The following is a 22,637-nucleotide window of genomic DNA, read 5'->3' as shown; positions in this document are numbered from 1 at the left end:
GGAAATTAGCTCCTGCCTAGCTAGTGTGGGAACTAAGACTGGAATTCACCAGGCCTCAGCTAGGTCTTTTGATAGGTGAAAGCCCTATCAAATCTCAAACCTCAACTGCCACCTCTAAATGATGACACTAAGTGTCTATCATCTGTCCAGAACTCATTTAGAACTTCATTCTCTCATTGTGTTATCTGGTCAGATTCTTTCTTCTGATTATCTGATAGGTATCAAACTCAGTACTCCTAAAATGAAAGTCATCAGCTTTTCTACTGTAGCTGTGTTCTTTCCTTTTTATTCACATCACGCAGTCCCTGAAGCTGGAAACCTTAATGTCATTATTGAACAGGATCACACGCTTGTCCCCAGCAACCCCCCATTGTGTGCCAATCTCAATTCTTTCTTGTTTTTTGTTTGTTTGTTTTTTCATCTAGTGCCTTTTTTTTTTTTACCACCATAATTCAAGCCGGGCTTTTATTCTTTCTACCTTGCATTATTGAAATAAAGTAATTGATTTACTGATCTTTGCTCCAGTTTCAGTATATACATCTCACCAAAATACCAGTTCCTTATTCGAAACCTCAGTAGTCCAAGTTATTTACAGATTAATGTCTATATGTCTTACTCAGATAATCAAGGCCCTCTATTTTTTGTACTCCATTTATATTTCCAAATTTGCTCAGTATCATTTCCCTTCACATACCTACATGCCAGAAAAGCTGATATTCTTACTTCTGATAGTTTCAGCTCATTTTGTCTTTATTCTTACAGTTTCAGTTGTTTTTCCTCCCATCATTTTTCTACTTATTTTCTACTACCTAACAATTTCTGTAAGTGCCTCAAATGTACATAATACTACAGGGATATCTTGTTCATGGCACTCATCACTTCCTATCTTTGTTTACAATTATTTTTAATTCCATACTTGAGTATATCCATACTGAGTGCTTGAGAGCACAGTCCATGGCTGATTTATTTTTATAACTCCCATAATGCCAGCAAAATGCTTGAATATTATAGATATTCAATAAATGTATGTTGACTAATGAATAAGTATTCATTTATATGACAATGATAAAGAAAGTTTTTACTTATTTAGAAAAAAAACCCAATTACTTACCATGGGAAATGCTCATATTTGTTTCTCCTGGAATATAATCAGTAACTAAACTAGCAGTGTTGACTAACATTTTCAATGATTATTATTTAAAATGGTATTGAACATATATGCAATCCAATCTTTAAAGAAAAACTGGAGTTTCAGATTGAGTCAAATTATACTTCTTATTTCAATGCATCAAAAATTTAGCAGTCATCAAACACATTAACAACAAAGCCACAGTGCTTTTCAATGTAACATTTCCAGAATTGGAAGGAAATTGTGACATTCATTTTATGCCTAAGGAATGTTCTTTATTTCTCAGGTGTGATGGGAGAATATGAGCCGAAAATTGAGGTCCATTTTCCTTTCATGGTTACAGCTGCTAAGGGAACAACTGTTAAGATGGAATGCTTTGCACTTGGCAAGTAAGTACATATTCTTCCATAATTAGACACAATTGCTTATTAAAATGTGAGACATATCTTATTTTTGGATCACTTACTTTCCTAGATTTCATTTCCCCAGAAGCTTCTTGGTAGCTATTCATTAGGGGGGGGGGAGCAAATGGGAACTGATGAAGTAACCAATTTTAATGATCTTTCTAGTGATTTCTATGAACAATAATGTATGTAGTTTTGCTATTTTAACATAAAGGAAACTTCTTTAAATAACAGAAGAACTTTACATCTCTTTGCCTGCATGTCTTAAATTTCCAATGTCATTCTTAAATTTTATTCAGCAATGATATAAATAAAAAGCAGATAAAAAGATAAGGTGCTACCTGCTCCTCTTGTCAAGGGTATAGATTCTGATAAGATATAATGAGACAACAGCATAAGAATCATAATGATGATAGTTGCAGTGAACCAATTGATTACTTTAGTATCCCCTGAAAGAATGCTAACATGATAGCACCAGCTGTCAATAAGTACAACATGTAATAATTCCCCAAATCAGAAAGATGATTTATATCACATATAATGACTGGTATACTTAATGATTCTATTTCTGAGGGTTTAAATCCTATGATATAAATCACTTGTCAATTATGTTTATGAGTACTAAGCATAGATGCAGAAGTGAGATTTTGATTATATTTGATTAGAGTATTATGATTTATTTTAAATAGGGTGTTGTTTCGGATTTTTTTAGGGTGATAAGACCTCAGGGTCCTTTCTAGACTCTATAATTACAATTTGCATAAATGCATCTCTATCAGAGTTACTAATCATTTAACTTCAGTTGTGGCAAGCTAGCTCCCACAACCTAGCTATAAAGCACTTGAAGATAAAACATGCTATATAAATGTGCTTAAAGTAGGTTTAGCCTACGGGTGAGGAAAATATTAGTAAATATGAAAAATTCAGTTAGTAAGAAGAGGTTGAGGGCATAAACATAGTTAAACACCATGATTTCTTCTTTTAATTTCAAAACGGATTGAAATAACATACATGTGCGATTCTATGTAAATCTAAGTAGAAGTGGGATTCCTGGGTAGAGCAGTCAGTCAAGTATCCAACTCTTGGTTTCTGCTCAGTCATGATCTTAGGATGGTGATATGGAGTCCTGCATTGGTCTCCACACTCAGCATGGAGTCTGCTTGAGATTCTCTCTCCCTCTGCCCCTACTGCTCATGCTGTCTCTCTGTATAATAGACTAAAACAAAATAAGTTGTCAGGTGGTCCATTTTTAAGTAAAATATGTCTATAAGTAGAAATATATTTCAAGAACTTAAAATTCATCTAGGAGGTATTTGGGCTGATATCTGAGGAAGTCTTCCAAACCCAAAGATATTGGTTAAATGCACATGATTAAATAATACCTTAAAAGTCTTGTTTTTCACCATTTGCCCATATTGTGATGTCAAATATACCTGAAAATGTCCTGAGTAATCATTTCAATTCCGATAAATACAAAAATAATATGTTTGGTTGATGCCAAAGGTTTTCGTATATCCAGCAGTTAAATAATTCTTAAATGCCAGAATTTGCACTAACGGAAGGTCATATTGTAAGAAAAATTACAGAAATGGATTTATAGAGAAAAAACAATATGGTATATTTCCACAGGCAAGCTTATTTAATAAATTTAAGCTTATTTAATAAGTTAGATGTGTTTGCTTTTGGAATTCTTGAAATGTGTTTAGTAAATTGATCCTTAAAGTCCCTTTCATATAGGTGGAATCCAACAGTCAAATTATGTTATTTTAGTACTTTATTTTCTTCAACTTTTCCACTCCTTTGTTACTCCTTCTCCTCCTCTCCCCCCAACATAAGTTAAAAAAAAAAAAGGGACACAACCTGTCAAGAAAGTCTCTGTTGTTCATTTGATATCCTTTTTATGAAGTGTCATAATTATGAAAAAAAATGGGGCACCTGGGTGGCTCAGTTGGTTAAGCCCCTGCTCAGGTCATGATCTTGGGGTCCTGGGATCCAGCCCTGCATCAGGCGGCTGCTCAGTGGGGAGTCTGCTTCTCCCTCTCAGTTTGCCCCTCCCTCTGCTCATGTTCTCCTTCTGGATCACTCTCTCAAATAAATAAATAAAATCTTTTTAAAAAGAGAGAAAGAGAGAAAAGAAAAAGAAAATATGCTATGAAGAGATCTACCTCTACCTAAAGATTCACATACCACTGATGAAAGCAAACAAAATTAAAAAAATAACATCTATATATGTGTTAATTCCTTTAGAGTACATTATTACGTGGAATAGATCCTTATTGCTTATCAACATAATCACAGCAATTTCAAATTAATATCTGAGCATCTGCTTAGCTCCCACAGCTCACCTGAGCTGCTTCCCACTTTAACAAGGACATGATTTTCTGGTGGACCTTTGCCTGTCCACAAACAAGTTGAAGATCAATGAGCAAGTTCAAGAGAATCAAGAAAAGAAACTGAGGCATTTGTAGATAGAAGTCATTCCCACTCTTAAACCATAATGAAGAAGGAGGAGGAGATGGTGTCACCAGAACCAGGGACAGCTGAAGATATAGAGTAGGCTGGGGCCCCCCAAAACAACTATAGTGACTGTAGCCATGGTGAAATGCATTAAAAGCGCACAGCTGAGGAAAGGATCAAGAAATTCATACCCCGATTTATTTTTCCCCATGCCTTCTGAGCTCCACTGGTGGCTGGTTCTCTTGGCTAATGACAAACAAAAGCCAGCTTATAAGCCCAGAGGACGCTAATAGCAGCATTCAAAGCAAGGCAGAGAGTCTGAGGGAAGAGGAAGGTGACAGGCAAGGGAGGCAAAAAGAATAACCAGTAAGTCCCCATCAAGTTTTAAATCCCATGAGGGCAAGAATCATGACTACATTCTTCACTTATTCCTAGTGCTTACCACAGTGCCTGGCATATAGCAGCACTCAGGAAATATTTGTTGAAGGAATGAATAAACTCAGAAAGATTGTGTCTATGTAACCCAATTCAACTGTTTATTAGTAACACATAATAAATAATAAATAGCTTTTTATGCATAAAGCCTTTTGACTAATTCCTATTCTCCTAAACAAATCCACCTACATTGTCCACACCTCTACCTCTTGCCCTCTCATCTTTTTCCATTTATGTCCACATTTACACCTATGTTTTTGTCCCCATCTTTTCTTGTTATTCTTACCTCACTCCATCAGTATCTCTCTCTTAGACCTACAAGTTCTCCTTCTCAGTTTTTTATTCTCAAATCTTATTATCATGTCCAAGTCATACTTCCTACTTAACAAGATGATCTGAAAAATCTTCCCTTTATCTATTGATTCTTAGGAAGGGTTTGGTTGTATCCTTTGAGGGATAGAGTGAGGTTAAGAATGAGGAAGATTTATCAAAGAAGTGAATCTGAAAAGGCATATGACATTCTTGAAAAGGCAAAACTATGGAGACAGTAAAAATATCAGTATTGCCAAGGTTGAGGGAAAAGAGGAATGGCTAGTTGGAGCACAAAGAACTTTAGGGCAATAAAGCTACCCTGTGTGAAACTGTAAAGTTGGATACATGTAATTATATATTGTCAAAACCCATAGCATAAACCAAGAGTGAACCCTCAAGTGCATTACTATCTTTGGGTGATAATAATTCACCAATGAAGGTTTAAGAATTATAATATTTGTACCACTTTGTTGGGGATGTTGATAGTATGGGAAGCTGTTGGAGGAAGGAAGCATATCAGAATTCTCTGTACTTTCTGCTCAATTATGCTGTCTGTAAACCTAAAACTGCACTTAAAAAAAGTAAAGTCTATTCTTAAAATAATTTAGAAAATAAATTACAAAATAAATAAATAATGAAATATATATATCACAGAAAGCAATATTTGATGCAATAATGGCTTGAAGAACAAACAAGGAGAAGATCATAAGCACAAAATCTTGCTGTTCCCATATTTTCCTCCTCCCACCCTTACTGGGGCAACCCAGATTTCCTACCAGAAATCACCAGCTTTATCATGTTATTCATTAAACCAAATGGCTTCCTAGATACTCCTCTCTCAAGGAAAAATGATTCATTCATTAATACAAAGGAGCCAAAAAGCAAGTGGTATGCTTTGCATAGCTCATCTGATAAATGCAAATGGGCTAAAGTACCTTGAAAGAACCTAGTACTGAATACAAGTCTGAAGGTTTTTTTTAAGATTTTATTTATTTATTTTAGAGAGAGAGAGAGGGAGAAAGAGAGACAAGCAGGGGGGTGGGGAGAGGGAGAACCAGGGTCTCCACTGACAGGGAGCCAGATGTGGGGCTTGATCCCAGGACCCCGGGATCATGACCCAAGCTGAAGGCAGACCTTTCACTGACTGATCCACCCAGGTGCCCCAAGTCTGAGGGTTTTAAGAAACACCTGTGTGCCAGTTACTGTACTAGTTTCCAAGGATTTCCATAGTCTCTGTTCTCATTTTATTATACATTTAGCTGATTTAGCATCATACTGTCTGGACTCCAGTTTGTCATTACATAAGCACCAGTACACACCTTGACCAAATGTCCTCACACAGTCAACTTTTATCTCTAGAGAGACTTACTGACCATCTTTTTCTTCCAACTTTAAACTGAGACTAAACAACAATAAAGGCAGATTTTCCTCCTCTTGAATTTTCTCCTACCCATGACATCATCTCATGAATATCATAAGCCACACTAGGAAATTTCTTTGATTGTTAAAATTTCAAAATTTCAAAACATGTCAGAATACCATTCCATTGCTTACAAACTACATTTTTATTCCTCTTGAGAAGTAAATACATGGACTTCTATATACTTTGTCTCTAAAGGTATTCCATTCTTATAACTTTGAGGATGTAAATTAATGCAACCATAGTTTCACAGATCATTTAAAAATATATAAGCTGATACTTTGTCTATATTCTTAAAGAAAAATAGCAGAAGACAAATGATTTTAGGTTATCGAATTTCACTATCTAATAATATCACACAAGTTCACCAATCTGCCTAATTTGAAGTTAAATACAAAGTCAATAGGGAAGTAATAAACTGCAACTTCTAAATAAACTACTATTTAAATCTGAAATTAGTAAAAATTAAATGGTTCCTCTGTAGGTTGCTGCAGCAGAATATAACACAAGTGAACCAGTTGCACTCCTAGAAATCTCTCTTCAAGTTGTACAACACTGAGTACAGAACACATGCATGATGCCTATGACACACTGTGGTTAGTATTGGTCAATTATACAAAGGTATAATTTCCCCCCAAAAATGGGAAATGCTTAAAAAGGATCCCTAGGAAACAAAGGTATGTAAAGGCCTAGGAAATACGGCAAAGTGTAAAAAAAAAAAAAAAAGGGAGGGGGACTAATTACTTTGGAAATAAAAAGGCTGTTTCAGACATATGGAAGGTTATTATCAAGAGATTGCTCACAAGCTGTTCTCCAGTTTCAACAAGGTGGAGGGGTTGAAATTTCAACAGTATGGGATTAAACTAGCAGAATTAGATTGGGTCTAATGTAGAAGTTTGTGACAAAAAAAGTTGTTACATGGAAAATGGGGTATCAGCAGAGGCAGTAGAAGCTCTTTCCCCACACTGCTGTAAGAATATAAAATCCATTTGTCTTCCAATAATCGAGATGTAATGTTTCCTGAAAAGAGAGAAATGATCTGGGTCATGGTTGGAAATGAAAATTGTAGACATTCTCTTTTGCTGACCACTCATCTACCTACTCAGGCTGAATATTAAGAGTAGAAGTCTTAATTAGCTGCCTTTTGTTAACTACGTTATTACATAGCATTTGAAAGTGGTATATGCAGGAAATAGAAATGAAGAGTGTTGCCTTTTCTCACTCAGCATTCAGGTCAGAGACGTTAGGGGGCAAGAGGTGATTTGGTATTTCCCAGGTCTGCTTTAAACAATGAACACAATGCTCTTGAAAGGAAATGAGAGATAAGAGGTCAAAGGACAATGCAAGTAAGGAACCCCTTAGGGCCCTAGTAAATATTTCATTTCAATGGACGTCTCTAAATGTAATTGAAAGCTGGCAATATTTTCCACTGGTTGTGCTCAGTTTTTAAGTCTGGTTTATAAACCTTATTAACTAGGTAACAGAGTAAAATGAGAACTTTAAAGTTTGGAGAGTTAGCAACTGCAGAAAGCAGTTATTATCTCTAGGGCGTGGGGAAAAACAAAAAAAAGCTGGAATTACTTAAAATTGGAAGCTCTGAGTTCCCCATCCGGTGTTCCTTGTCAGCCCTTACATCAGAAAACAGAGTAACAAGGGTGGAACTGACACAGATTCCACTTTACCTTTTCAAACTTATCTCTACCTCTAACCACACCTCTTCCTGTACCTCGTCTACACATACTTTTCCACATCTGTGGTCCTGTAACTCAGTTCTATCAGTCTAAAATATCCTGCCCTTGCGATCCTAGTCAGTCTTCAAAACTTAGGTCAAATGCCACTTCTCGGCTAAGTCCTGCCTGCTCTACTTGAGATCCAATCTCTTACCTTTGGAACTATATGACTACCTAAATTTCACTTCTTAGATGCCCCATTGGGTCAGCTGTGTAGATCTGGCCTCTTTTACATCTTTACAATTTTTGGATGCCTAGAGTATTTTTACATGGAGTAAATGCTGACTATATTTTCTGAATTTAATTCAGGTATGAGAAATGTGGCCAATCTTTTGTAACAGGAAGTATGTTACTGCCTTGGTTTGGTCAGACAGAAGTCTTCAGATGCCTTTCATGTGTCTTGGCCCCGAAAATTCTGACCATATTACGTTAGCTACAGTTTTCTGACAGATTTCATTTCACCAAGTGACCTTTTGCAAACCCCAAAAAGATCATTAGATATGTCACATAGCTACCAACAACAAAGAAGTAAAATTTCGTCATTGATGCTTAAATAACCCTGTGCACAAGGGCAAACTTGGGGTTATTCTGTAATAAAAAAGCCATATGCCATAAAGCAACATCAGTTTATCTGCTAGGACAAGCCTACAAGCTAATAGTGTCACAGGCAGATCTTTTTTTTTTTTTTTTTAACTTTACATGTTCCTTATCTTGCTTTTGCAGCCATTAACACACAATCAGATCAACTGTGCTCAAAGGCCTTGAACCAGTTACTAATAATTATGTGGGTGACCTTTCCAGGCTCATCTGAAACCTGGTGGTGAGATGGGAGGGAAGATCACATTCAATTTCCTGCCCTTCTTATTTCCCGCTTATCTCTCTTTCATATAGCATTTGCAAACCATCTTTTGTTACACTCCATCAAATGTCTATTAAGAAACCAGGACATTAAGTAGTTTTTTCTCTTTTTACATGTTTATTGCAAATAAGAAAGCATCAGTTATTAATTCATAAAGTTCTTTTTGCTGTAATTTATGTTTTCTTTTTCTTAGTTCTTAGCCGATTTGTCTCAGATGGCTGCTCTTGTGTCCCATTGTAACTGTGAGAATGACAAATATTCCTCTGAGACTTCCCATGGTCTGCAACTGGCAAGTGTTCCTGAAAGAATCTACTCTTTAGTTACACATTGATGATTTATTAATACTGTTTATTTGGAACTGCCAGTCACTAAGGGCTGTAGGAATTAAAAATAAATTGGAGTTGGTGGTATTCGTCTATCAAACCCAAATCAAATTACTTAATCATTAGATTGACAGAAGATCTGGGGATGAGAGTTAGTCACTGGGTCTAGGAATCAATAAGTGTTTAGGTACCACAGGAGTGGTACATTATGGAGTGAAGAAAATTAGTTTTCTGAGCTATTGGGTGCTTCCATATTGTTGAGACCAAGGATGCATCCTCATTTCAGGAGGTACCCAAACGAGATAGGCACTGAAAGAACCTTAAAGATCACACAGCCCAGTATCAATTTATAGATGGGAAACAGACTCCACAGGAAAGGGCTAGACCAATACTTGTGGACTTGCTGGCCAAGCTAATGGTTTATGCTTCTTCATTTGGTGCTCCTTATATTTTCAGCATCTTTCCATAGTACCAACAATGTGTTTTAATTACTTATTTGCTTTTGCATTCAAAAGTGTCCACTATTTCTGGGCAAATAGAACCAATAATTTCCATAATTATTGACTTCTGGAGTCAGAGTTAGGTGGCATCATATTTCTAAATTTTCCAGGGAAACCTTAGGCTCAGTCAATTTGCCTCACCATAAAAATTACATATTGTGCAAGGCCTTAAAACTAACAAGTTGTAGAGACAGAACCAGGTTCTAAGACTCAATGCTCTTCTCTTCTTTACCATACCAATTTTCAGTTGCTAATACTAAATCCCACTTTATCATAGCAAATATTTTTCTGAATGCACTTAAGTATTTCAATTCTTGAGAATAAGGAATGCTAGTATATACAGGACAAGCCACCAAGGGCATAAAGCAGAAGACAATCTCAAAATGCCTGAGGTTTTTACTTGGGTTAGTTTACAGTTATCCTTTCATAGAATAACCTCTTCTACTGGATGTTGATTGTGGGATTAAGAAACTGCTTATCTGACAACATTCATAGAGATTATAAGGACTCAGTATATCCATCAGAGGTTTCCAACTCCTATTCCACACCCCAAAAAATTCACCAGATACATAATCTTGATATCTGAGTGAGCCTTTAGTCGAGCAAAAGGAGAAGAAATTTTGGCCAAAAAGTTGTCAAAATCTCAGTATACTTAAAACTGACATTCTGCCTCATACTAGCTGATTTCCTTATCTCACTTAAATTCTAACCACATCTCTGGCATGTTTTCTCAGTGGATTAAAAACAGGAGTAAATTTAGGCAAATTCTTTATTCTTCTAACCTTATTTTCCTTATCTTGGACTCCTCCAGTGTGGATTTCTATAAATTTTTATGTAATCAATCACCCACAAATTCCCACTGAGTGTTCTACTAGAAATTTAAATTTTATGCCCAATGATTATCTCTTCTAATAGTAATGTAATACCCATATTACTGCTTTTAAAGTGTATTTAGGTAAGAGCAAATGTGCTGGAGTCTCTTTATTTGAGGTCTCATTTTGGCTGATATATTTCATGAGAATACTTGATTTTTAAAGCTACCGCTGTATATAGATTCTAAAAAGTGGTGTGTCTTACTGATTCATGCAATGAACTAAGCCTATCTGGTATATGTTTATTCTTACCATTTGGTATTGTTTGACTAACAGCATCAAAATTTGTCCACTAGATAAAGATAAATTTAAAATATTAATATGTTTTCATATGCAATGCTCAGAATGATTTGATACAAAGTTGGAAATTTAGATACCAGGCATTGGTAAATGCATGCCATTAGTATTTACATATTTTTAAATTTTGTATTTTTCATTTCAATAACTGAAAATTTGAATACATCATGATCATGAATGACTTATCAATATGATATTTTTTCTGGACACTTCCTTCTTTCTAACTTTAGTAGCCAAGTGTCCCCCCTCAATCATCATCGTTGTCCTCCCTCAAACCATCTGCCCCAATCTCTCAGCCATTTAAAAATCCCTCAAGTCCACTTCTTCCCTTCTATTCTATCTGCCAAAATCATAAAGTCTGTTACTATTAAGACAGTTTGATTCTCTTATTTCTGTTACAAATTAGACTAGAGATGTCCCTTAAAAAAAATCACCACAGTGATGTTCCACCAGTTTCGGGAATTTCTCCAAGTGCTGCTTTCTATCAAGCTCTGCTACAGACATTTTATAATTTCTGTTTTCTACAGTTCTCAGGGCTTTATTCCTGGTTTTCATATCACTCTGTCATTCAGCCTAATACTTCTTCTGTACTTTTAATTTGGTTGTTGATTCCAACTTCAACTCTTTATTCACTTGAGATTCTTCAGTCCCTTTTTCCACAGCCTGTAGGTCCAGATTGGGTTCCTAGAACTCCAACTCATATACAGGTACTACACCCATCCCTCATCTGCCTACATAAGTAATTTTCACTATCACTGGAGGTGACCCCTGAGGCAGTTACTCAAAGTATAAACTCTTAAATTCTCTTTCACTCTTTCTTCCTTTTCATCATCATCTGTTAATCACAAGTGTCTTAAATTTACTCCCACTTAGTTGGTACAAGGCGAACATTCATTGACTGAATTAAATCATTCATCAATATAATAGGTATGCATATATGCTCATGGGGAAGCAGAAATAAAGTAACATATTAAAGAATTCTATGTCTGAGACCACATATGCATGGGCATTTAGATTGTAAAAAAAAGCAATGGGCCCCATTTAGCTGCACACCAGAGGATGGTTTCACTTTGGTGAGGTTTCATGCAGTAGTGTATGTTCCTGTATGTCCAAATTGCAGAAACACAATTTTTATAGTTGATATATGAGTTCTAACATGATTGGGTTTTCCCACCAAAGTCACTCTGATAAATCAGAAAAGAAGCTGTGATAATTCACTAGTAACCAGGACTGGTTGTTTATAGAAATAAATAATACCTTTGGTAGAAACATGACTATAAAGCTGATGGCCTCTAAGCAGTGTTAGAACAAAGAAATTGGACTTCCCTATGGGCTGTAACTATCAAGCACTATAAATTGATGGATTGTCTTCTTCTCAAAATATTTCTGTATATATGGCACCTATTAATAAGATTAAAAACATTGCTTCTCTAGGTAGTGTTAGGGAGAAATTAATTTTATTATTACAATTATTATTATTTTTATCCTCTATTTTTCCAATATACTTTATCAATTAAAAAATACAAAGCTTTTATAATACAAAAGCTATTAGTATTAACAGCCTCATGACTATGTATAACAATCTCCAAGAACAATTTTTATATCATTAATTGCATATTTAAATTGGTGGTTTCCCTTGGGTTTTTAAGAAAGCACCTTAACCTCAGTAGCCACATTTCCAGAAATTATATTCTATGATCTGGTATCAGAAATATTTCTATGTATACCTAATCCCATCAATTCTAGTATCTGATTCTTCTCAATTCAGAATTTATCCTGAAATTTGGAGGTTGCATCGTATCTCTATGTCTTTAGTCATTGTTTAATATTTGATATAGGAAAAAATTTTCCCTTATATTTTTTATTTCCATGACACGAAGACACAGAAGACACCATTTAAAATTCATTTATTCACATTAATGTTCTTACCATATGAATAACCAGAGACATAATTCCATCTTTGTCTTTGGAATTTCTCTCGCAGGGCGTTATAAAACTTGGAAACAGGTGCCATTAAGCACCTGAATGGCTCAGTTCGGCATCTGACTCTTGATTTTTTTTCTTTTTTCTTTGCAATGCAATACAACAACACCTACCTTCTGTTCCTGTCATTGTTTTTGTTGGTAGCTATATGGTGCAGAATGGTTTTGTGTCAAGTCTTTATAATAATATTTTTAGTCTGAAGAATAATTTTAGCTGATATCCTGATATCCAACAACTACAAAAATGATACTCAATGGGGACATGTGTCAGCTGCTGTTATCATACAAAAGGCGAATGATAAGTATTTTTGGTCACTTCTGTTCCCTTATTTTCTTTTCTTTTGGGTATTGAATCAATCAATATTTCTTCAGACTGCTTCTTAAAAGCTTGATTAAGGGTATAATTGGCATGTGACAAAATGTTTAAACTATGCAATATGATACATTTTAACATGTATATATCCATGAACCTTCACACAGCCACATAAGGAACATATCCAGGACCCATAATCATTTCTGCATGTACATTTATACTATTTCCCTTCTTCTTATCTATGCATCCTCAACCTCAGGAAACCACTGATCTGAACTCTCAGTTCTATTACTTAGTTTGCATTTTTCTAAAGTCCCACTTAACCAGAATTACACAATATACACTTTCTTTGTCTGATTTCTTTTACTTAAAATAATCATCAAGAGATTCACACATGCTGTTGGGCATGTCAGTAATTCATTCCTTTATATTGCTGGGTGGTATTCCATTTTATGGCCGCATCTAAATTTGTTCATATATTCATCTGTTGATGCTTACAAGTTTCATCTATTACCAATAAAACTTTATGAACATTTGTTTACAAATTTTTGTATGCACATAAGCTTTTATTTTTCCCTAAATAATATGTTAAATATTTCCTCTAAGTTCTTAAATATATGTAACCTAATTGAAATAACTGTTTAATGTTCTGGTCTAGTAATTCTATCATATGTGTCCTTTTTGTGTTCATTTCAGTTGATTGATTTTGTTCTTATCATGAATTATAAGTTTCGATTCTTTGCATACCCAGAATTTTTTATTGGTGTCAGATATTTGAATTTTACTTTGCTGGATGTTGTGTATTTTTGTATTCTTGACCTTTGTCCTGAGATGTGATTAAGTAACTTGAAAACGATCTGATTCATTTAGGTCTTTCTTTAGTGCTTTTTAAAACAAGACCTTAGCAGCATTTGGTTTAGGGTTAATTTTTTCCCCACCACTCCAGCAAGACTTCCTAGTGCTCTAGCAAATGGCTCCTAAATTACATTGTCCACTCTTGCTATCAGGGTAGAAACTATTCCTGGCCTGGGCAAATTCTGAGCACTGTTTCTTCCAATCTTTTCAGGATATCCTTTTCCATCTTTAAGTAGTTTTCTCATATGTATATGCTGATAAGTACTAAACAATACTGAAGGGAGGTCTTCTGTGGATTCCTAACATTCGCTCCGTGTAGCTCTTCTCTTCCAAGTCCTGTGAATTATATCTGCCTAAGCTTCCCCAGAATTCCAGATCTGTGTTCTCAGCTCAGGAAGGCACATGGGCTTTGCCTGAGTCTTCCTTCCCTATGCAGTAGCTTGGAAACTTTGCCCAGGGAGCAAGCTGAGGCAGTTAGTTACATGCTCAAAGTACTCATTTAACTTATTTCAGGGATCATTGTCTTTCACAGCCTGATGGACAATATTTTGAGATCCATTTTTTTTCATATATTTTTGTCAATTTTTAGCTGTTTCCTTCTCAGTCATTTTTAGTTACTCAGTAACAAGTAAATGAAAGGTCAGAAGTAAAGCTACCTTAACCATCTTTATCAAACTGAGAAGGTAGAAATAAAGCAATCTCCGTATGAAATGTAGCAAGTTTTACCAGTCTTTATTGGAAAAAATTATGGTCAAACTCTAACAAGAGAAAGGTAATAGAATGTTTCTTTGACAAAATCCTTCCTCAAAGAGAATTTCAAACAGAAGAAGTAAAACAAAGGTAATTGTCTGATTTAACCTACAATTCTCAAAAAAAAAAAAAAACCAAACAAACAGATTAAATTCACAAGGACCTATAAATCTTCTATAGTAGAATATGTATTTTCAGTGCCGAGTGGTAGTTTGAGGTACCTAATTTCAAATATCAACTCCGTCTTTACCAGCTATATGACATCAGATGAGTTACCCTCTTTGACTCTCATTTTCAAAATCAGTAAACTAGAAATAACAGTATGTACCACATAAAATTACTATGAGGTTTCACTAGGAGACTCAATATGTAAAAGCCTGCCAGTGACATGTTCATTCTTCTTTTACCCTAGCTCTCTGGAATTTTTGTGAAGCATTATTTATTTTAATTCAATTGCCTATTATCCAATGTCCTGCTTCTTTCTGAGTTACCCACCAAAAAACAGTCCATTTTTTCCTAAAACCAGAAATACTAGCATTTTTTAAACTTCACTCTCTCCGATACCATTTAGCTTTTCATAGCTTTAACTAAATATGGATTGTAAAAATTCCCTCTCTGGTTTCTGCTAATAATATATATTACCATGTGGCTTAATAGTCTAAAGAAACTCTGAATCTATAACATTTCTATAGATGTGAAATATTGGAAATTTTTTGTCAGTTTTCTCGTTACCAAATATACTTTTAGATCACAATCTTCCTTTTTCCCCCATGAGTTTAAAGACTATTTTCTAGAAGTGATTTTACATATTAAGTCGACAGTAACATTTTTACTTTGGTTGATAACATTTAACATATTTTATATGATTATTTCAGCATCAAATTTGATATACCAATTTAGAGAATAACAACAGGCCAAAAATTTTTCAAAATGTAAATACCAAGATTCAAGTATTTAGAAAAAAATATACTTGTATACAAAATAGATATATACTATTCTATCATTAGTTTTAATGGCTTAATAACTATTGCTGTAAGAGCTATAATGATCTGTACATAGGGAAAAAAATGGTAAAACAAAATAGCTTGTGCCATATTCTGGTTTTAATTACAATATAGGCTGGAATCTTCTTGCCTAAAAAGGGCCTCAAATGACTTTAGAGTCTGTAGGTAATACAATTATTTTTAAAAATGCAACTGGAATGCATGTATTAATACAACCCAAGAAAAAGGACACTGAAAGGCAAATTTGAAATTCTGTTTCTCCATAACTAAGATAGACTATGGAGTAACCAACCCTTTATATGATTCATTGGCTTATTTGTGCCTCTTTGCTTTTGTGGGCTAAAAAATGTTCTAATAAATAATGTAAATTTTAAACATGTAAAGATTGAAAATAAATATTCACAGCCCTTTCATTCTATCTTTATAACAAAATACTGACTGATATTGTGTGCTAAATAATTGTTCAATATCTACTTATGTCGCCTACTTAAAAAAAATAGAGTATTAAGGCTGATTCTGTACTTTAATTGAATGGAAATTCATTCAAAACATTGTGCTCCATAACTATTAATTGAATAAGTATAAACCCTCACTAATTGTACTGTTCTATGCTTTGAACTCATAATAGAGGTGAGGGCAAGGAGAAATAGAATTAATTTGTATTAATATAATCAATCATATAATCAATAATACATGTTTTCATGTTTTATATACTTCAATATCTTATCAATGTTAATTTACCTAATCATATACTCAATTCAACTTGAAACAATGTTTCAGGAACTTGGGGAATGAAGGAAAGCAAGAGATACAACTTTATTTTGACATATTTTCCCCGTGAAGATTCTGAGAAGGCAGTCATTCGGCAAATGACTTTGTAAGATTGTTAGATACAGAAAATCAGGTTATCTACTTGAGTGTATTAAATGCCATTTTTTTCTCTGCAATGACACTTAATTATTATGTTAATTTGAGTTTAGGAGATTTTTTTTACATTAAGGAATTATATTTTATTTTACCATGAACTATTTTAAGTGTTATTATCAACTTCAATCTAATCCCTTAACACTAGCCAAAACAGGAAATGATTCAAAATGGCAGGGTTACAAATAAGAATAACTAGAAATGTTCTAGAAAGAAAGTGTATGATATTTCTTATCCTTTTGTAAATTTAATTAGGAAAAAAAACATATTAAGTGGCTTTAGGTTTCCTCTTAACAATGCATTACTTGGAATAACTATTACTGAGAATTTTATCACAAGGGTATGGGTTTATTATGATTATCAAAATTGAAAGTTTAAAGAATATTAAGAAAGAATTGTCTGCCAATTGCTGCGCAAAACAGAATTTCTGCATGAATTTGTCATGAAAACTTATGATGATATTCATTTGTTTCTGAAGTTATTTTTAAATACTGAATCTAGTTTTTTATTCCTGCACACATTTAATGGGGGAGAAATTCACAAGTAGCCTTACTAAAGGGGAAACATTTTTTATATGATCCCTACATAGTCCTTGAGTAGAAGAATAATCAATACTTTTAAAAAATAACATTTCTTGCACTTTATGAATATTTAATGAATGAATAATTTTGGTTGGTTTCCAACCTCACTTTCATTATTTTCATAGCAGAATCCAGTTCTTAAAATTTTATCTAACCTTTTGTTTTAATAAAATGTCAATTCCTTTGCAATATTTTAAAAGACTATATACTTCTCTAAAACTTTCTGTTAAATGAAAACTGGATGAAATTAAATAGGAAGTTACTATGGAGTGAATGATCACAAGCTTTTTGCACAACAAACAATTTCCCACGTAAATTTTAATCCAACACATCCACTTTCTACAAAACATATACAAAGTGGTAAAGATAATACCTTGTAATAAACTCAGACAAGAAGACATTGCAATATTCAAAATTAAAAGCACCTATTTTTGGAGAAGAGCTGGGAAACAAACAAACTTTTCTGGTAGAAACTGGGAAATTATAATAGAAGGTGAGAGCAAGTTAGAGGGTAAAATAAGAGAATCTTTTTTGTTAAGATGTATATTCATACGTGGGGCGCCTGGGTGGCACAGCAGTTAAGCGTCTGCCTTCGGTTCAGGGCGTGATCCCGGGGTTATGGGATCGAGCCCCACATCAGGCTCTTCCGTTATGAGCCTGCTTCTTTCTCTCCCACTCCCCCTGCTTATGTTCCCTCTCTCGCTGGCTGTCTCTATCTCTGTCGAATAAATAAATAAAATCTTTTTTAAAAAAAGATATATATTCATATGTGGAATTATGTTCATTTGAAATAATCAGTTATAACACTTTCTATGACTTCTCATCTTTACAGATATTTTACTGCATTATTGGCAACCCCATTCATTCTTCAGCCACATCAATATTACCTTATCCATGATCTCTAATTTCTCCATCTCTATTAGGATCTCTGTCTTCATTTCTTACTTTATAAAAGTAGAGTGCATGGTCTACTGTTTTAGTAACTCTCTTTTACATCTTTAATTCTCTTGCCTCAATGTTCTTTTATTATATCTAATCTTGGAGTCCTCACTGAATGTTGTTGAATAATGAAGACATTACATAATGATAAAAGGGTTAATATACCAAGAAAATATAACAATTATAAATATATATGCATCCCACATCAGGGCATTTAAACACATAAGACAAATATTGACAAACTTGAAGGGAGAAATAAACAGCAATACAAAAATAATAGGAAGTTTCAAGGGGCACCTGGGTGATTCAGTTGGTTAAGCATCCAACTCTTGATTTCCGTTCAGGTCATGGTCTCAGGGTGACCAAGATCAAGCCCCATATCAGGATCCAAGTTCAGTGGGGAGTCTGCTTGAGATTCTTTCTTTCCCTTTCCCACTACCCCTTTCCCATCTCTCTCTCTCTCTCTTTATCTTTCTCTCTTTCTCTCTCTCTCAAATAAATAAATAAATCTTTTTTAAAAAATAGGAAACTTCAATAGTCCACTTTCAATAATGAACATCCAGACAGAAAACCAACAAGGAAACAACAGAATTGAACAACATAATAAACCAAATAGCATTTGGTCCTATACATATACACATTCTACCCAACAGCAGGAGAATATACATTCTTATCAAACACACATGGAACATTCTCCAGGAAAGATCACATGGTAGGCCACAAACCAATGCTTAAGAAATTTATGATTGAAATGATACTTAGTATTATCACCAACCACAATGGAATGAAACTAACAATAACAAAAGGAAGAACTAGAAGATTTACAAATATGTGGAAATTAAACAACACACCCAAAACAACCAATTGGTCAAAGAAAACACTCAAAGAAAAATTAGAAAATGTCTTAAGATAAATGAAAGCAAAATACAACATATAAACACTTATAAGATGCAGAAAAGGAGTACCAGGAGGGAAGTTCATGGTGAGAAATATTAACATTACAAACCAAAAAAGGAGTTTAAATAACCAACCCAATTACACAGCTCATAAACTAGAAAAAATATGAACTAAACCCAAAATTAACAGAAGGAAGGAAATAATAGATTAGAGTAAATATAAATGAAATACAGAACATAAAAATAATAGAAAAGAATCAACAAAACTAACGATTGGCTTTTTTTTTTCTCCCTGAGATTTTTATTTTTATTTTTTTAATAATATTTATTTTGTTATATTAGTTGGCTTTTTGAAAAGATACATAAAATTGACAAGCCAATAGCTAGACTCAGAAAAGAAAAAAGATTCATATAAATAAAATCAGAAATGAAAGAGAAGACATTACAACTCATGCTACAAAAAGAATCAGTAGAGACTACTATGAATACATTAAAAAATTTAGATAATCTAGAAGAAATGGATAAGTTTCTAGAAATATGCAACCTACAAAGACTGAATAATCAAAGTAGACTATATGAACAGATCAATAACTAGCCAAAGGATTAAATCAATAATCAATAACCTCCAAACAAAGAAAATCCCCGATGGATGGCTTCAGTGGTGAATTTTACAAAACATTTATAGAAGAATTAATGAAAATCCTTCTCAAACTCTTCCAAAAGTTGAAGAGGAGGAAACACTGCCAAACTCTTATCAGGACAACATTACCCTGATTGATACCTAAGCCAGGCACAGACACACAAAGAAAGAAAACCATAGGCCAAAATCTCTGATGAAGATAGAATAAAAAATCATCAACAAAATATTAGCAAACCAAATTGAACAGCATACGAATAGAATTATATAACTTGACCAAATGAGATTTATCTCTGGGATGCAAGGATGATCAAATGTATAAAAATCGGTTACTAAGATGCACTCTATTAACAGAATGAAGAATACATCCACATCTCATTAGATAGAGAAAAAGTGTTTGACAAAATTCAACATCTTTTCATCATAAAATAATCTCAACGAACTAGGAATTGAAGGGAACTACCTTAACATATTAAAGGCAGTATATGAAAAACCAACAGCTAACATCCTACCCAATGGTGAAAAAACTGTAAGCTTTTCCTCTAAAAGAAAGCAAAGATGCCCACTCTTAACACTTCTATTCAACATAATACTGAAATTCTCAGAACAATAAGCAAGAAAAATAAATAAATTTATCTAAATCAGATAGGGAGAAGCAAAATTATCTGTTTGCAGATGACATGATCCTATATCCTTAAAAAAACCCTAAAAATTCCACACACAAAAAAAACAACTATTAGAATTAATAAGTGAATTCAATAAAATTGCAGGATACAAAACCAACATACAAAAACCAGTTGTATTTCTATACAATAAAAACAATCTAAAAAGGAAATTAGGAAAATGATCCCATTTGCAATAACACCAAAAAGAAGATAATACTTGGGAATAAACTTAATTAAAGGGGTAAAAAACTTGTAAACTGAAAACTACAAAATATTTATGCAGGAAATTAAAGAAGACACAAACAGAAGGACATTTTGTCTTATAGATAAGAAAACTTAAAATGTCCATTCTTTTCAAAACATTCTACAGTTTCAGTGCAATCCCTATTAAAATTCCAATGACTTTTTTTAATAAAAATTGAAAAAAAAAATCTAAAATTCACAGAGGACTCCAAATAGCAAAAACAAACCTGAGAAAGAAAAACCAAGTTGGAGGCATCACACTTCCCTATTTCAAATTATATAACAAAGCTACAGTAACTAAAAAAGCATGGTTCCAACATAAAGACAGACATAAACCAAAGGAACAGAATAGAGCCCAGAAATAAACCCACACATATGTGATCTACTGATCTTCAACAAGGGTGCCAAGAGGATACAATGGAAAAAGGATAGTCTCTTGAACAAATGGTGTTGGAAAAACAATATCAACATGCAAAAGAATAAAATCTTAAGCCACAAAAAAACTCAACTCAAAATGAATCAAAGACATATCTAAGACCTGAAACTATAAGACTCCTAGGAAAAACATAGGAGAAAATCTTTAGAACATTTATCTGGTGATGATTTCCTGGATATGAAACTAAAAGCACAAGCAATAAAAACAAAAACTGATAAGCGGACTAAATCAATCTAAAAAGCTTCACGGTAAAGAAAATAACAGAATGATAATGCAATCTACAGAATGGGAGAAAATATTTGCAAACCATATATCTGATAAGGGGTTAATATCAGAATATATAGGGCACTTCTTAACTAGATAGCAAACCCAAATAAGAATAATATTTAAAGTGGGCAGAGTTTTGAGGCAAGATGGTGGTAGAGTAGGGTACCTCATTTCATCAAGCACCTTGAAGTTAGCTACATAACTATCAAACCATTTTGAACACCCATGAATTCAGCCTGAGATGTATGAAAAAATATCTGAAACTCTACAAGTAGAAAAGCAACTGCTTTTTGCAAGGTAGGTGATGCAGAGACATGAATCTGAGGGGAGATTTCAAAAAATAAATAGAGGAGGGAAGAAGCTTCCATAAGCCAGGTACTGGAAAATGATATAGCCCCAGAGGGCAAAATCAGAATCCTTAGAGATTTCCAGTGAGAGACATCCCTTCCTGAAAGGGCTCAGGGAATGAAAAGGGCAGAATTCTAGGTGGGTCAGTGTGGTCTCAAGATCCTAGGAGTCATAGAACTAACGGGGGTGCCCAAGCCAGCAGAGTGTCCAAGTAGTGGAGTGGGGAAACTAGTTACTGTCAGTGAGCCCAAGAGGGGACCCTTATCTTGGATCACCATAAACTGCATGCGAGTGAGGCAGGTCGGGTGACCGCTTTCCCGATGAACACCCTGCAAAGGACTAGAACATACCAACTATCTGCCATCCCCTGGGAGGGGAGAAACAGGTGCACCCACAACTGGGCAATAGCTCTCAGGGCTTTACAGCCCCATAAAGGACAGTATGGTGACATTCAACCATCCCCAGGAGTGGCAGAGTGGGACCACATGATCCCATGACCACTCTCAGCACCAGGGCACTATAAAGGACAGAAACTTGGGACCCTCAGATTTCCCCAGGAGGATCGCTGTGGGGAAACACAACAGGAATCCGCAGAGTGTGGTACACAAAAAAGTGAAGACAGCTTGTCCCAGGGGGTTCACTAAAGAGGGGGGACCACGATTATTTGGCTCTGGCGCTAGAGATGAGGGCACTGCCATTTTTATTTTGATCCTTAAAAGAGGAAAGCCTTCAGGGAAAAAAAGCCACAGAGAGGACCAGTTTACACTGAGCCCAGCCCCCTGGCAAGAAGCGATGCAACCCCACTCAGGCAAAGACATCTGAGAAGCAGCACAGCAGGCCCCTCTCCCAGAAGACCAACTGGAAGAAAAGGTCCACAACTAGTTTACGGAGACCAAAAAACTGTAAAATTCCAGCGCTACAGGAAAATAGTATATAGAACTTGAAGATTTTTCTCATGATTCATTTAACTTTCATTCTAAAATTTTCCATTTCTTTTTTCCCTTTTCAACTAGTTTCTTATTTTATCAACCCTTGTTTTTTGCTTTTTAACTTTTATTT

At 34.5% G+C, this 22,637-nt stretch overlaps 1 protein-coding gene across 5 annotated transcripts in view; it reads left to right on the top strand.

Moving 5' to 3' along the window:
• Positions 1-22,637, top strand: part of CNTN5 (contactin 5) — a 1,325,220-nt gene that overhangs the window by 960,978 nt on the left and 341,605 nt on the right. For all 5 annotated transcript variants that reach the window (XM_045790825.2, XM_087868224.1, XM_045790823.2 and 2 more), the window contains one exon: positions 1,416-1,518. In XM_045790825.2, coding sequence (XP_045646781.1) covers positions 1,416-1,518 — 103 coding nt within the window. The remainder of the gene's footprint in view (positions 1-1,415; positions 1,519-22,637) is intronic.

This window comes from Ursus americanus, chromosome 16 (genome assembly GCF_024610735.1).
Source record: "Ursus americanus isolate L20-20 chromosome 16, mUrsAme1.1.p, whole genome shotgun sequence".
Classification (NCBI taxonomy): domain Eukaryota; kingdom Metazoa; phylum Chordata; class Mammalia; order Carnivora; family Ursidae; genus Ursus; species Ursus americanus.
This window is presented reverse-complemented; position numbering and strand designations above follow the sequence as displayed.